This window comes from Arachis hypogaea, chromosome 12 (genome assembly GCF_003086295.3).
Source record: "Arachis hypogaea cultivar Tifrunner chromosome 12, arahy.Tifrunner.gnm2.J5K5, whole genome shotgun sequence".
NCBI classification, from domain to species: domain Eukaryota; kingdom Viridiplantae; phylum Streptophyta; class Magnoliopsida; order Fabales; family Fabaceae; genus Arachis; species Arachis hypogaea.
The window spans coordinates 100,599,466-100,614,608 of NC_092047.1; the positions used below are offsets into that span (position 1 = coordinate 100,599,466).

The 15,143-nt window shown below is 31.9% G+C and overlaps 1 protein-coding gene and 1 pseudogene across 3 annotated transcripts; one reads left to right on the forward strand and one right to left on the reverse strand.

Annotated features, from left to right (window-relative positions):
- The first annotated feature begins 5,156 nt into the window (after nucleotides 1–5,156).
- Nucleotides 5,157–8,207, forward strand: LOC112727891 (uncharacterized). 3 transcript variants are annotated; one of them, XR_003166029.2, is made up of 4 exons: nucleotides 5,157–5,383; nucleotides 5,736–7,034; nucleotides 7,430–7,571; nucleotides 7,878–8,207. XR_003166029.2 is itself a non-coding variant. In XM_025777817.2 (3 exons), the coding sequence occupies exons 1-2, from the start codon at nucleotides 5,979–5,981 to the stop codon at nucleotides 7,514–7,516; spliced, it is 1,143 nt and encodes a 380-aa protein (XP_025633602.1). In that variant the 5' UTR covers nucleotides 5,157–5,978; the 3' UTR covers nucleotides 7,517–7,547; nucleotides 7,878–8,207. The 3 variants fall into 3 exon arrangements, 2 of the variants coding, with proteins under 2 accessions (XP_025633602.1, XP_025633603.1); XM_025777817.2 differs by having other exon boundaries at nucleotides 5,157–7,034; nucleotides 7,430–7,547; XM_025777818.2 differs by having other exon boundaries at nucleotides 5,157–7,034; nucleotides 7,430–7,519.
- A 2,203-nt stretch (nucleotides 8,208–10,410) lies between these two features.
- Nucleotides 10,411–13,514, reverse strand: LOC112727892 (uncharacterized; annotated as a pseudogene).
- Between the last annotated feature and the right edge of the window lie 1,629 nt (nucleotides 13,515–15,143).

Below are 15,143 nucleotides of genomic sequence, written 5' to 3' on the forward strand. Positions count from 1 at the left end.
ATCAATACAACATCAATCAATCCCCATCAACAACACAAACCACCAATTTTCTCATCAAAACCAAAATCAAACTTTAACATACACAACTCATAAAATCTTCATCACAATTCACATGCCACATACATAGTTCAATCCACCATATATTTAATTAAATCCTATCTTAAGGTCAACTAGCCTAAGTGTCCAGAAATATTACATATTACATAAAAGAAACCAAAATCATACCTTGGCCGATTCTCAAACGTTCCAAATATCAAAACGAAACCACCAAACTTGATCCAAAGCCTCAACCAACTCCAACCAATACCAAAGCTCAAACTAACAACACATATATCACCAAAATCAAAATCTAAGATACATAAAACAACTAAACACAAGGGTTTAGTGAAACCTTACCTTATCCAACATGAGTAGGGATAAAATCCAACAATTACCCGCTACTAGAGACCACCTAAACAAGCAAAACCACAAAACTTGCTCAAAAACCAAACCTAAAACGCACAGAAACTTGGGGCACGAAACTGGAGAGTGAGATGCAAGCTCTTACCAGATTTCTTTAGATAAAAAAGAAGAGCTCGTTGAGAGCTTCGCGTGGCCGCAAACGGCTTGTCAATCGAAGGTCCGTAGTTCAAGTTATCGCGAGTTGAAGTGAGGAGTGAATAGTATTTTCTTCTCTCTTCTCCCATTTCCTTCTTGCAGCCGGTGTGTGTGTTTATGGGTGTGTTGTGTTGAATGGGTTCATTAATGAACCTTTATGTATGTTGGGCTTGGGCCCAACTTGGGTCCGGTCCAACCCGTTAGCGTTTTTAACCCGTTCGACCCAACTTTGCGCCAAACCTTTAACACTAACGCCTGGTTTTTTCCATTTTTAATATTTTTCTAAGGTTTTTGACTGTTTTTACTTTTTCTCGCACAGTACCGGGCAGACTTAAACCGGTTTGACCGGTTCAACTGTCGGTTCGCAGTTTTCACGGTTTTTCACAGAAAACACATTTTCTGACTCGGAAAGATCTACTGAGTCCAAAAATCATATTTAGATCCCCAAATTCTCATTCTAACTTTTCAGAACCTAATTTGGGCATTTAAATTATTTTATTCGTGAAAACTCCGGTTCTTACAGGTACCAACTCCGGTAATCGGCAGACAGGCTAAAGTCGGCAATTGGTTGCAGATGCCTCTCTCGTAATCAGCTGCTATGACATCCCCCATTGTTGTATCCATTCGTTATGTATCTCACTCCAATCATGGTACTGTACTCTCCGAAGAGTGTAGCAATGCTGATCAACTCGGATGACTTGTGCAGGCAAAGGGGGGGGGGACTGTGCATATCCATATTGGCGACCCACTCGGTTTGCAGGATGCCATTCGATACACTCGAATGAAAGCAACGGTCCTACCGTGTCACACACATCAAGGTGTTCATGTAGCTCAGCAGGTATGATGATGTCAATATATGGCCGCTAGACAAATTGTAAAATATTGCATGGGCCATTAGATTATTAATAATACAGTAAATTATTCTCGTAAATTAATACCCATACTAACCTCATTCATGTAGTCGATTTCGTGTCTAATAGACGTCGCGCTCCTTGACATCCACGCTCTGGTTCGTGGATGATGACTCCACCTGCAACACACAACATTAAAACAGAGTTTAAATTACGTATTACCAGTAAAACATAAATAAAATACGAGTCAAATTTTAATAAATTATGTACTGTTACCTGCGTGCAACCGTTATATCATCCGGTGCAAGCTGCTGTCATCTAATGGGCGCAAGCCACGGCATTAGCTCCCACGCCTAAACAAACAACAAATCAAGCGGTCTATCACTCCATCCATCTCCTTGCAATCGTACTGTGATACACGATTCAATGACCTGTAAAGGTGTGCGAGAGTTGCTGACCCCCAACTATAAGTGTCATCTGATCAAAATTTTGGAGCAGTGGTAGATACTTTGCATGGGCATATACCGTCGACTTATCCACAAAGAGGGTGTTACCCAACAGACTGAAAATGTGACACCTAATGTATCGTTGAACAGACTTTTCAGTGTCTAAAAGCTCTGTGTCTCTGATATGGTGAACCCAAGTCAGATTTATGCAGCTTTTAGAGGAACTACTCACAACGGGTTCACTGCCGAAAATCGCCAGGCTCTGGGTGACCAAGAAGTCATGACTGCTATCGGTCCAACCAGTCACAACCTCTCCATCAATCGGTAGGACAAATATGTGTAACACGTCCTCGAATGTTACTGTGACCTCCCCGAGTGGCAATACGAATGTATGAGTCTCCCACCTCCACCTTTTCACAAGAGCAGATAGCAACGCAAAATTTCCTCTTATCTCTCCAACTCTCGAGATATGGTAAAATCTCGTTGTTGGTAAGGCCTAGTCAACCGTCGAATGCCACATTTCTGACGGATCAAGTTTACGGGCAGAAGATTGATGTTAGCCTGATACAGGACAACAGAAAATAGAAAATAGAAAATAGAAAAAAAATAAAAATAATTATATAAAATTCAAAAAAATAAACTAAAAATTAATTCTAGAAAATAAAATAAAATTAATTATAGAATTCAAATAACTAATACAAAAATAATTACAGAAAATAAAATGAAAATCATTATAAAAAATAAAAATAACATTAAAATAGAAACAAAAATAACATAATTACAAAAAATTCAAAAAAATTATTTATATTATTTATTAATTTTAAAAATTACAGGATAAATTAAAATGATATTATTTCCGATTAATGGTAACATCATAATAGAATATCCAAAAAAATATGTTATTTAATAATTTCAATAAAAATAATTTTTATCATAAAAGGAAATAAATATATAATAATAAAATTTCTAAAAAAAATTATCAATAATCTATCACTTATTAGTTTCAATAATTACAGAATAATAGATTAAATTACAATAACATTATAACAAAAAAATAATAAATAATAGAAAATAAATAAAATTATTAATATTATCACAGAAAAATAAAAAATAAGGATTCAAATTATTTAATTTACTATAACTACTAATAGTAATATTAACCAAAATTATTACACTAATATATTTTAAATACTAAGCTCTAAATTAATAAAAATACTAAATTTATATAATTAGACTGTATCAAATAATTAATAACGTATTTTTTTACAGACGTATATTTACATATTATTTTTTCAAGTAACACTACTTTTTCTCACCCTTACCAAAGATCACCTTCCTCTTTCTCAATTTTTCTTAAAAGCCTTCTGAGATGAAGAATGAAAAATGAAGTTTCCTTAACAAAGCATGCAAAACCGTTCCCCTCCCCTTCTCCCTCCCTTTAAAGACACCAACACATTAGTATATTAGAATTCTTGGAGTATGTATGATAGATGTATGAAGACCAGCTGCACAAGTGATTAACATGTAGGGTGTATGTTGTTTGAGAGTTGACACGTGATACGAAGACGTTGATAAAAGTGTTTTGAAACCATGTGAGGAATTTTTGCTCCTCCAACACGCACAATACGTATTGTGACACATGGTTAGAAATTACGACTAAAGATATCTCATAACCATGCAAAAAATTTCTACTGCTTCAATACGTAGGATGCATATTGTCCTATGTTTGACACGTGGCGAATCTTTACTAAAAATATCTGTAAAAATTATTTCGAAATTCAGCGTAAAATTTCTGCAATCTCAATACATAGAATGCATGTTATGTAAGATTTTTCTACAACTCCACACTTCTATAAAATATTCCAAATAACAATATTTTTGCTACGGTACGATAATAAATTTATACGTACCGATAAGTTTAAAATATAGACAAATAATAACAAGTCATGTGGAATTTATTTTTCACATCAATATTTAATTTTTATTTTTTTTAAATATATATATATATCACCACTTTTATTAATACATCCATTTAATTAAATAAAAATAAAAAATATTTTTTATTTAATTTTATAAAAAGTCTTAAACATCATTTTTTTATTTGATTAGACAAAAATATCCTTTTAAATTAACGAAATTTTAGAATTCAATTAATCCTAATTTTATAGTTTCAAATAATTTAAACAATAAAACAAAAATATATTAAAAAAACAAAAAATCAAAATTTCTTCATCTTTTCCAATTTCTCTAATCATTCGTGCCCCCTCTAAGCAAAACATATCAAAAACATAAAAAATCGATCGTTATTCATCTTCTCCAATTACCCTTCTAAAACAAAACAATAAAAGTCTCAAACCAAACCAAGTTTCAGGTGAAGGACCATATCGGTTCCTACTTCTACTTCCCCACCATTGGCCTTCAGAGAGTTGCTGGTGAAGTCGGTAGCCTGAGAGTGTTCAGCAGGTTGTTGATCCCAGTTCCATACCCAGATCCCGAGGATGAGTACTGGTTCATCATCGGTGACTGGTACACCAAGAGTCACAAGACTCTCCAAGGCTTCCTTGACAGCGGCCGCTCCATCGGAAGGCCCGGCGGTGTTGTCATCAACGGCCAAATCGCCAAGGGTGACACATCCGACAAGCCCATGTACACAATGAAGGCTGGAAAGACCTACAAGTTGAGAATATGCAACACTGGCAGTGGCGAAGAACCTAGGGTTTTGGTTTGGAATTTTCACTGCTTTGCTTCAAGAGGGTAATTGGAGAAGATGAAGAGCGATTGATTTTTTGTTTCTTTGATATGTTTTGCTTAGAGGGGCACCAATGATTAGCGAAATTGGAGAAGATGAAGAAATTTTGATTTTTTTTAATATGTTTTTGTTTTGTTGCTTAAATTATTTGAAATTATAAAATTAAGATTAATTGAATTTTAAAATTTTGTTAATTTAAAAGAATATTTTTGTCTAATCAAATAAAAGAAGGATGTTTAAAATTTTTTATAAAATTAAATAAAAATATTTTTTTATTTTTATTTAATTAAAGAGGTGTATTAATAAAAATGATAATATAATATATATTTTAAAAAACAAAAATTAAATGTTAATGTAAAAAATAAATTCCACGTAAATTATTATTATTTATTATATTTTAAACGTATCAATACATATAAATTTACTATGGTACCGTAGCAAACACCTAACAAAAAAAAACCACTTATTTATCGATATCAAAAATAATTTGTGTCAAAATGGTCATCCCCTCTTCAACGGAAATTGGGTAAAAATATGTATCCGATACTTTTCATAAAGGAATCATAAATTTAAAACCCCATTGGAAGTTGGAACAAACACAAAAAGAGTTCTAACACTCGACATATTGTTTGCTACATTCACGGAACTTCAACCTTCGTTTGGGGAAATAGGAGCAAGCACAAGGTTCCAATCTGTATGGATTTGATTTGAAGTTTTGAGGAGAAGATGTTGATCACGAGGTACACCTATCTCAATTCCACCTTCCTTCTTCGTTTGTTTCACTCTGTTCCTTTCAGGCTTTATGCTCATTCCCCTTTCCCAATTCCTCCTAACAATAACAATAATAACAATGTGGATGATGCTGTTGCTTCTTTTATCACCCTTCTTGGTAAGCGCCATTTGCCCCCTGTGGTTGAGTTCAACAAGATTTTAGTGTCTCTTGTTAAGATCAAACAATACTCCACTGCTGTTTCGCTCTTTGCACAAATGGATTTTAGGGGAATCACTCCTGAATATTTTACTCTCTGCATCTTGATAAATTGTTTCTGCCATTTGGGTCTCATGGATTCTGCTTTCTCTGTATTGGCCAAGATTATCAAGTTGGGTCATCAATTGGATGTGGTTGCTTTAAATACCTTAATGAAAGGGTTCTGTATAAACAAGAAGGTCAGGGAAGCATTGGAGTTTCATGATAGGGTAAGAGCTATGTGATTTCGGCTTGATGAGGTCACTTATGGGACCTTAATCAATGGACTTTGTAAGATAGGGCAGACAAGAGGAGCCATTGAGTTGCTGCAAAAGCTAGAGAAGCAACCTGTTAAACCCGGCGTAGTAATGTACAACGCTGTTATTGATGGGTTATGTAAAGATGGGCTTGTGACTGACGCTAAGAACTTGTTTCCCAAGATGATTGCACTAGGAATATCTCCTAATGTTGTCAGTTACAGCTCCCTTATTCACGGTTTTTGCTGTGCCAGTCACTTAGAAGAAGCTACACAATTGTTGAGTGAAATGGTTAAAAGCAGCATCAAGCCAAACATATATACCTTTAGTATATTAATTGATGCTTTATGTAAAAAAAGAAGAGCTGGAGAAGCCCAAAAGATATTTGATATGTTGTTGGAAAGTGGCCATAAGCCTAATGTTGTCACTTACAATTCTTTGATTGCTGGTTACTTTCTAATCAATAAAGTGAATGAGGCAGCAAAGTTATTTGACCGCATGAACAAAGCAGGTTTGATACACGATGCTTACAGTTATAACATCATGATTCATGGATATTGCAAGAACAAAATGGTGGATCAAGCGATGAGTCTCTTTAAAGAAATGCGTCACAAAAGTTTAAGTCCAGATAGTATAACTTACAGTACCCTTCTTGATGGATTATGCAAATCAGGGAGAATATCATGCATACAGAATCTTCTTGATGAAATGCACGAAAGTGGACAACCCCCTAATTTAATCACTTACAATATATTGTTAGATGCTTTATGCAAAATCCAACATCTTGATGAAGCAATTGCACTATTTCATAAAATTGTTGACAAGGGGCATCGTCCAGATTTGTACATGTGCACTATTCTTTTGAATGGTTTGTGCAAATGTGGAAGAGTAATGACTGCAAGTAAGTTTTTCCAGCTGCTCTTGATCAACAATTATTGTCTAGATGTTGTGACCTACAATACTATGATACGTGGGCTTTCTAAAGAGGGCTTGATTGATGAAGCAATGGTGTTATTTTCAAAAATGAAAGAAAATAGTTGCCTTCCAAATGCTGCAACTTATGAAACACTTATTCGAGCCCTTCTTGTTAGAAATAAGAATGAGCAAGCAGTAAAGCTTCTTCGTGAAATGATCAGTAAAGGTCTACTAATGGGCAGTAGTAATGAGGTGAGATAAATTATTCAAGTCAAGTGTCACTCTAGTTAGTGTTAGAATAAGAAATGACGTCGAATACATGATACTCACTGCTTCTGATATGCTTTGGTTATCTCTTATATGTGTGTTGATGTGCGTGTGTGTGACTGTCTGGATTTAATTTGACATTGTGATGCTGCATTCGGTTAATTCACATGACATATATATACATAAAAGATGAGTTTTATTGATATGAAGATAATCTGTATGGGTGATAGTTGGTTTAGGGATGTACTAGATTTATACATACTGTCTGATTTGTTTCTCCAATCTGCAAATATAAGCTTTCCATCTTTTTTTTCACCTCTTACTGTATTTATAATTCGAGTACTCCTCCTAACTATATTTTTGGTTTTCTTTTTATTTAGGATTCCAAGTTTATGACTCCCCGTGAGGTGGGACAGATTCTTGAATGGGAATCTCGCTCTTCCAACCAGATGACGAGTGTCGAGTGATGTGTATTATCTCGTATTTCCATATCCTTAGGTTGATAAAGATAAGGATTCTTTGGTAATTTGATGTTGGAAGTTGTTTATTTCTTGAGTTTCATTGTTTCTTGATATTATTTTCCTTTGACATATCGAGGATAGCCGGAAATCTTTAATCTTATTTTCTACAATTGGTATAGATGATACAGAATTGTGCTATGCTCATGGCTTTTGTTACATTGAACAAACTAGATCTTAAATCATATTTTTCTTCTTGGGGGTGCCCAAGCTATGCCTTCGTGTTTCTTTACTATTTAATTATTACTTACTGTGTTTAATTTTGTTTATTTTATTAATCATGTCTTTTCTGATTTTGCATATTTTGTAGATATAATGCAAAATATTGAGAGGGAATGGTCAAGTCATAGATGGCGATCAAGGGTCGATTATACTCATAAAGAACTGCCACTAAAAGCATAACGTAGCATACAAGGGACTAACCGCTGAATACTGGCCATAATCTTCAACTATTATTTGTTTCTTTCTAGAGCATTTTCCCTAACCTGAAGCAAGTTTAAAGGGGGATAAATAATCATATAAATGTTATTTTTAGACTATACTCTTTGTTGCTCTATGCCTCTATGTAACTTTAGGTCATAGATTGAAACTGTGAAAACGACTACTGATATAATTATCAAGTTATGCTGTGTATATTATACTTTTTGGGTGCAGTTCTTTCCTAAATCCTGCTTTATTTCAGTAATGCTAAGGAAACAATATCTAAAGTTATTTTATATATATAATATTTGTAATTATATATTTATTACATCTAAAATTGTATAACTATTTTAATAATAATTAATGAATGTTAATTTTGTCACTTTGGAGTGATTTTTTATTATCTCTCAATCATTATTGTAACGCAAAATACTTGTGCACTCAGGGACGGATCCAAGCATACAAATGAGGGGGCACTTGCCCCATGATGTTTTTAATTTTTGTTTTAAAAGATATAGTTATATATAATATCTCCTCACTTCAAATTTTAAATGACCCCACTACAAATAAAATAAATTCAATTAGCTAAAGTTTTAAATTTATTTTTTTATTTTTTTTATCATTTTGACTATTATTTAACCTAATCAAATTTAATTATTGTACTGTCAATTCTTTATTCTCTTAAACCCTCTTCTTATTTTTATATTTTTAACCTTCTTTTTCTATTCCTTGTCTAATGGTCATCTTCTCTTCATCAAAAAGTAAATTTTAAATTCTCCAATTTTTTTATATAGCTCTCCATGACTCTATGTATCTTTCAATTTCATTATTTTTCTTTTTGATATTTTCAATTGCAATTTTTAATTCAAACAATTATAGTTTAGGTATCAATCTAATATTTTATTTTTTTCGTGACTTTATATATTTTATTTTATTCTCGATTTATTCATTTTTATTACTTATTTTTTATCTTTTGTTCTATTATATGTACCTATGTTGCATATAAAATTTTAAAATGAACTGATTAATTTATTAATTTAGAATATATTTTTATTTTTAAAAATAATGATAAAAAATATTTTAATTATAATATATAATTAAACAGATACATAAAATATTTTATCTAACATTATATCAAAATTAAATTAAAAAAATTATAAAAATTATGTTTTTATTATTTTATATAAACATACTTTTCATATAAAGATTTAATTTTTCTAGTATTTATATATAATTCTAATTTCAAATTATAAATACTAATGTATTATTATGTGCTAATATGCCAGTTAATTCAGTCTTTTATTATTAAATATGTATAAAAAAATTAGTTAGGATAATAAATTACCTATAATTTAATTAAAATATTTTAATTTTAAATTTTAGAAATAAAAAAATATTTTTTATAAATTATATATAATAAATAGTATTTTAAGAATAAAAGTGTTCGCTAATTCTTTTTAATTTTTATATCTCCATATAATTAATAATATTTAACAAAATTTATTTAATATATATATATTTTTGCCCCCACTTCTAAAATTTTCTGGGTCAGAGTGCCCTTTTATATAAAATACTAAAACAGCAATGCTGTGACATGCGTAAATGATCACGCGGTAGTTTTCTATGCAAGAAAATGGACATGAAAACTTGAAAAGCACTATATCACCGAAATAAAACACTTGTTGTTGCAATTTTGTTATACATGAAGTTGATAAAAGTTTTCAAAATCATTTTATAGGTCACTACCACATTAGCCATTATTTTCAATTCTCTAGTCATTATTGGAAGTGTCATTCAAAGCTTTAAATTAATTGACTGAAGTGTAAAATAGCTTTGACATGATAGGGTTGCCCAAATCAAGACATGTGGCAAGATATAGAAAAGAGTCTATAGAGATAGACGTAATTCTTCATGTTGCATGGGAACATTACTCCCTATAACTCATTATTTCATCACCATTATAGAATACAATGTGTGTCTCAATGTAATGAATATACAAAAGAGATGTCATCCTAGCTATTACAATTTACAACTCTTCTGCTAGGCTAAACCACTCTAGTTATGAACAATATTCAGCATCAAGACCCTGTTATGTTGTGCTAATAGCACTTGCACTGTAACCAAACACATCATCACTTCCAAAATTGAACAAGGAAGCATCAAAATCAGATTGCCAGACAAACCTCACTCAAAAGGTAACATACTTGGTAGCTAGTTCTAATATAAAAATCAAGTGCTCCAAAGTTCTCCTAAAAACTGTGCAAATGAATTCTTCCAACTTGGCTACAAAGACTTAAACAAGCTCACAGAAATGTCCCCAAATGTTGGCTTCAAGGAGAAGATTTTCTAGTAAGTAGTTGCTTTTCTGCTAAAAGATTCACGTTCAATGTATTCAATATTGTTTAATATTAAAATTTCAAGACTAAGCTAAAAAAATTATAAATCTTAAAAAAATATTACACAGAACTCATAATATTTTGACTCATCTTGTCAGATGGTCTTACCCCATTGAAATTTCTCTAGTTAGACCAAAATATATATATATATATATATAATTTCTTCCACCAGGCACTGAAGTTGAAAACCCAGAGATTTATCCATAGCTAGACTTCTTTACTAAATCACTTCTAAACAATAGCCAGCCTTAGAACTATTACAAAAATATCACTACCAATAAGAACATAAAACCACAACCACAATCACATCATACAAATTCACTCAAATATAATTAAACAGTTTGTAGTTCGTAGAGATTCCAGAAATCACAATCCAAATAATCTTACAAGTGATCCAAGTTCTTCTTTTGGCTTTTTCAGGAAGTAGAGAATAGACCTTCTGTCAAAGCAGCTTTGGATGTCAAAGAAGCCCCTAACAGGTTTATTGCCTGAAACATGTATATATAACGAAGGACAAGGATGTTACTATTGTTACTAATTCTAAGATTCCAACCAATAGTTATATCAAAAGTAATCATCAATTCAAGATTTATAAAGCATAAAGTATAACGGAAATTTGTAGGTGCTTTTAGTTTTTAGGCAGTAAAAGTGCGGGTGGGAGATGGTGAAATTTCAAGGATCTTCATGTCCAAAATTATACATAGAGCTTATCTATAGAAATTTATTCCTCATTCTTTTACCATCAAACCGAACACAACCTAAGGGGAAAAAAAAGGTGTGCTAGAACCTATTTAATAATCACCACTTCGCATCATGAGACATTACCGTTATGAAAATAGATGTCCTAGTGTCTCTATAGCAGCTGGTGGATTAAATAACATTGATAATGTTTGAATGTAATTAAATATGTAATCATCAATTGCTCCTCTTGAAATATTATAAACAGCCAAGTTCTCATCCTTCAACATACACCAAGAATAAGACATGAGAAGCAGAAGCAATGTGTAATGTGTTAGGGTGAGTGTTACTTGTGTTATAATGAGTGCATTATTATAGAGAGTGTTACAAAATCTCAAGTTATATTGAGGAACATATTGGAGGATATTAATAATAAAATTCCCTTATTATCTGTTATTTACTTTGACAATGACTCCAATTGTTATCTTGCTTTAAAGCAGCTAAGAATTTTTCAATATAAAATTAGAAGTGGATTGTTACCTCTGCTTTCCCAATGCTGATCACATGTTCCTCCAAATCATCCAATGGAGCATTTATATTTTGTAACAATGAAATGCTGGAAGCATTAGCCAGTGGTGTCACATGCAGATCATCCCACACAACAAACAGTGATGGCCTCCTCACAAATCCGAGTTTAAAGCTATCAGAGAGTCTCGGTTCGAATAGCTTCGTGTAACAAGCATCTTTTACTAGACTAGGGTTCCTTGAGATCGCATCATTGCTGCCATAATAGTAAATAGGATCCTGTTGCTCAGAAAACAGTTGCAGCCCAGTCCTTAAACCGAATTTTGGTGCCACTTGCGGATCAAGCAAGAGATCATTTGAATTTCCCTTGAACCATAAGCTACTGAAGCTCTTCACACTTTTGTACAAGTTGTTGATGCATCCCAGAGAAGCATTTCCATCCAAAAGCTTCATAGTGGATCCAATTGGTGTTGTGAGGAAGCTGAATAGAAAATCAACAAAATCCTCCTCAGCTTCAGCATACACTATTTTCTTCAATGATTTTCTCGCAAATATCTTAATCGTTCTCTTAATTTGTGTGGGCTTTCCACCAACTTTTGGTGAGAAGGTGTACAGAGGCTTAGATTCTTCGCTTGCCAAGAACACATCACTGAGGGGAGAATTGGAGGTTAATGCTCGCTTCATTAACTCCAACATCTAAAACAAAATAATTGAAAAAAAAAATGTAAAATGATAATGTAATTCATCATTAAAAGTAAGAAGAGCTTGATTCCTGAAAATCCTTCACTTCATTATGGATATTCCACCACAACTTTGCCACTTCAATGGTGTTCATTGAACCAGTAGCATCTATGTCCTATTACCAAGAATTCCGACTAACAAGATTTTAATGCTAAATTAACACGTATGCAATTATAAACACACAGCGTAAGGTGAATGAAAAGAAATTTTACCCCCTTGAGGCTAACAACTTTGGTCATCTCGCTGAGATTTTTAAAATCCGTGTAGCCAAGCTTGACAAGTTCCTTCATCAAGTTTCCAGGAAAATTTTGGAGCACTTTTAAATCATCAAAAACCATGTACATGGCTTCCCCTTTAAGAAAAACGCCAACTTCACCAGAATCTTCCAAAAGCTTCATTTCTCTGTCCATCAGTTTCCGACACGAAGGGCAACTAGCACCTGCAAAAGTACTTAACAAGAAAGAATTATCACTCTTACATTTGGTACTGCACATGAAGCACCTTGTAGGCTCAGTGTCATCCACATTCAGCTTCAGTTTCTTGCAAAGGCTTTCGTAAGGGTTTCGCGGTCGAAGCAGCATTTGCTTGCAAATCGGGTTCCAGAAAACCTCATCACTTGAGTTCTCCACGCTACGGTACAGATTGTTGATGCAGCCAAGCTCTGGTTGTTGATCATGGTGGTTGTTTTCCGAAACGAGTCGAATGATAGTACCGAGTGGAATAGTGAGGAAGCTGAAAAGTGTGTCTACGAAGTCTCTGGTTGCTTCAGCCACAACTACACGATTTTTCTCTCTGTCTACCAAAAGTCTCAAGGTGAACGTTTGGTGTTCCTTGGAAGCCATTACGAAAAGAAACGCAGGGTTTGATGATTTTGTAGGTGTTATGATTTGCCTCTTTGATTTCTAGAATGCTATGCTGTTTGAAGTTGGATAGAAGAGAAATGGTTAGAGAAGTAAAAGAAGGAGACTCCTTCGTGAGGAAGCTAACGAGTGCACTGGCGACTGGACATATTCACTGTTTTTAGCTTTCTGTCCGACCAAAAAGAAAAGAAAAATAAAAACCTTTTTACGCTTTATCTTTTATTAATTAATGGTCTAAATCTAATAGTAAAATTATAAATTACTTTACTGATACTCCTATTAGGATGGCAAAAAACTTTGTATCCAAGGGTATTCGGGAAATTACTTGCAATAGATGAGCTAACGGAGATCCTTAGAATTTGTATGGGACAGAGATTTGTCTTTGTGAATAAATGAAAACGGGGACGAGAATTGAGATACCTGCCACGAAGATCTGTAAAATTCTCGTGAAAAAAAAAAAACTTAAATATTCTTATGTAAATACATGTTTAATGATTTTTTTTAGTTTTAATAAAAAATAAATTAATAATGTATATAATATTTAAATTTATAATAACTAATTATTTAAATTTATGTCATTATAAAAAAGAGTATTATTATTTAATTATGATCAACTACCAAAAATTATTATATTATTTTATTAAAAGTTTTTTATTTTATTTTATTTTAATTTGTATGTTAAAGATTCATGTATTAAATATATTGATTATGTTAAATTTGTATTTAGATTATATTTTAATTTGATATATTTAGTTAAATTGTATTAAATTTTATATGATTGTGTTATTTTTTTTTTTTAAAATTTAATATCTACGAATACATGCAATTCTGTAAATATCTGTCTTGAGGAAGAAAAAGAAGATAAAAAAAACATAAGAATTCAAATCAAATAAAAAATACACTAAAATTAAAATAAAAAATAAAAGAGATAGATTGAAATTGAATAAAAAGATAATCACTCAATTTTCTATCTAATTTTTTGATGTAATAAAAAAAAGACTTTTCAACTTAATTTGTTTACGCCATAGTTTGAAAATTGAATCGAATAATTTCTCAACTTTCTATCCAATTTTTCGATGCAATAAGAGAGAGGCTCTCTCAATCTCATTTGTTCATATCATAGTTTAATCACGAAATCAAAAAATTTTTTAAACCTCCAAATCACTTTATATAAACTATCACAATTTATGAGATATTTATAATTTTATATTAGGTAAAAAAAATTTTAAACTCATTAACATAAAGTCTAATACAATAATTAAATAAATAAAATTAAAAAACATCAAATTAAATTGAATATTTTAAAAATATAATTTAATAATTTTAAAAAATATTTAATCTCTTTATATTACAAATATTTAAATCACATATTATATTTTGTCTAAAAAATAAATAAAAACTTATAATAAAAATAAGGCAAAAATAAGAGATATTTTATTAAATGGGACAAAAAATGAGAGAGAAATCCCCGCTCACATAGAAATTCATTCACCATTCCTAACTCCTACCTTTAAATGTTATAAACTTATAATCATCAGATTTATTTTCTTTTTGTCAGAAGTCATCAGATTTTGAATATATACCTTTTTTTTATTTCAGAGAAATGATTCTAAAGTCTAATCAAATTTTACTTGGGTTTATGGGTTTTTGTTGTGGGCAAAAAAGACTTGGACTGTTTTAACTTTTAATGATGGTGCTTTAATGCCGATTAAACTTATCATATATTTATACACATACTCACCAACTAGCTGTTACACACACTGTTTTTTCTCTGTACATTTGATCTCAAAACTTGTTTGAGAAGCCATGAACGGTGCTGATGATTCAGGAGAAGCAGGACAAAGAAACCTCCCTCTACTAAGGAGCAAAATCTGCTAAAGAGAAGTAAAAAGAAAGTGAGAAAGGACGGTGAAAGTTTTTCAGGAAGCCAACAACCTGTGCCAAGAGAAGAAGATT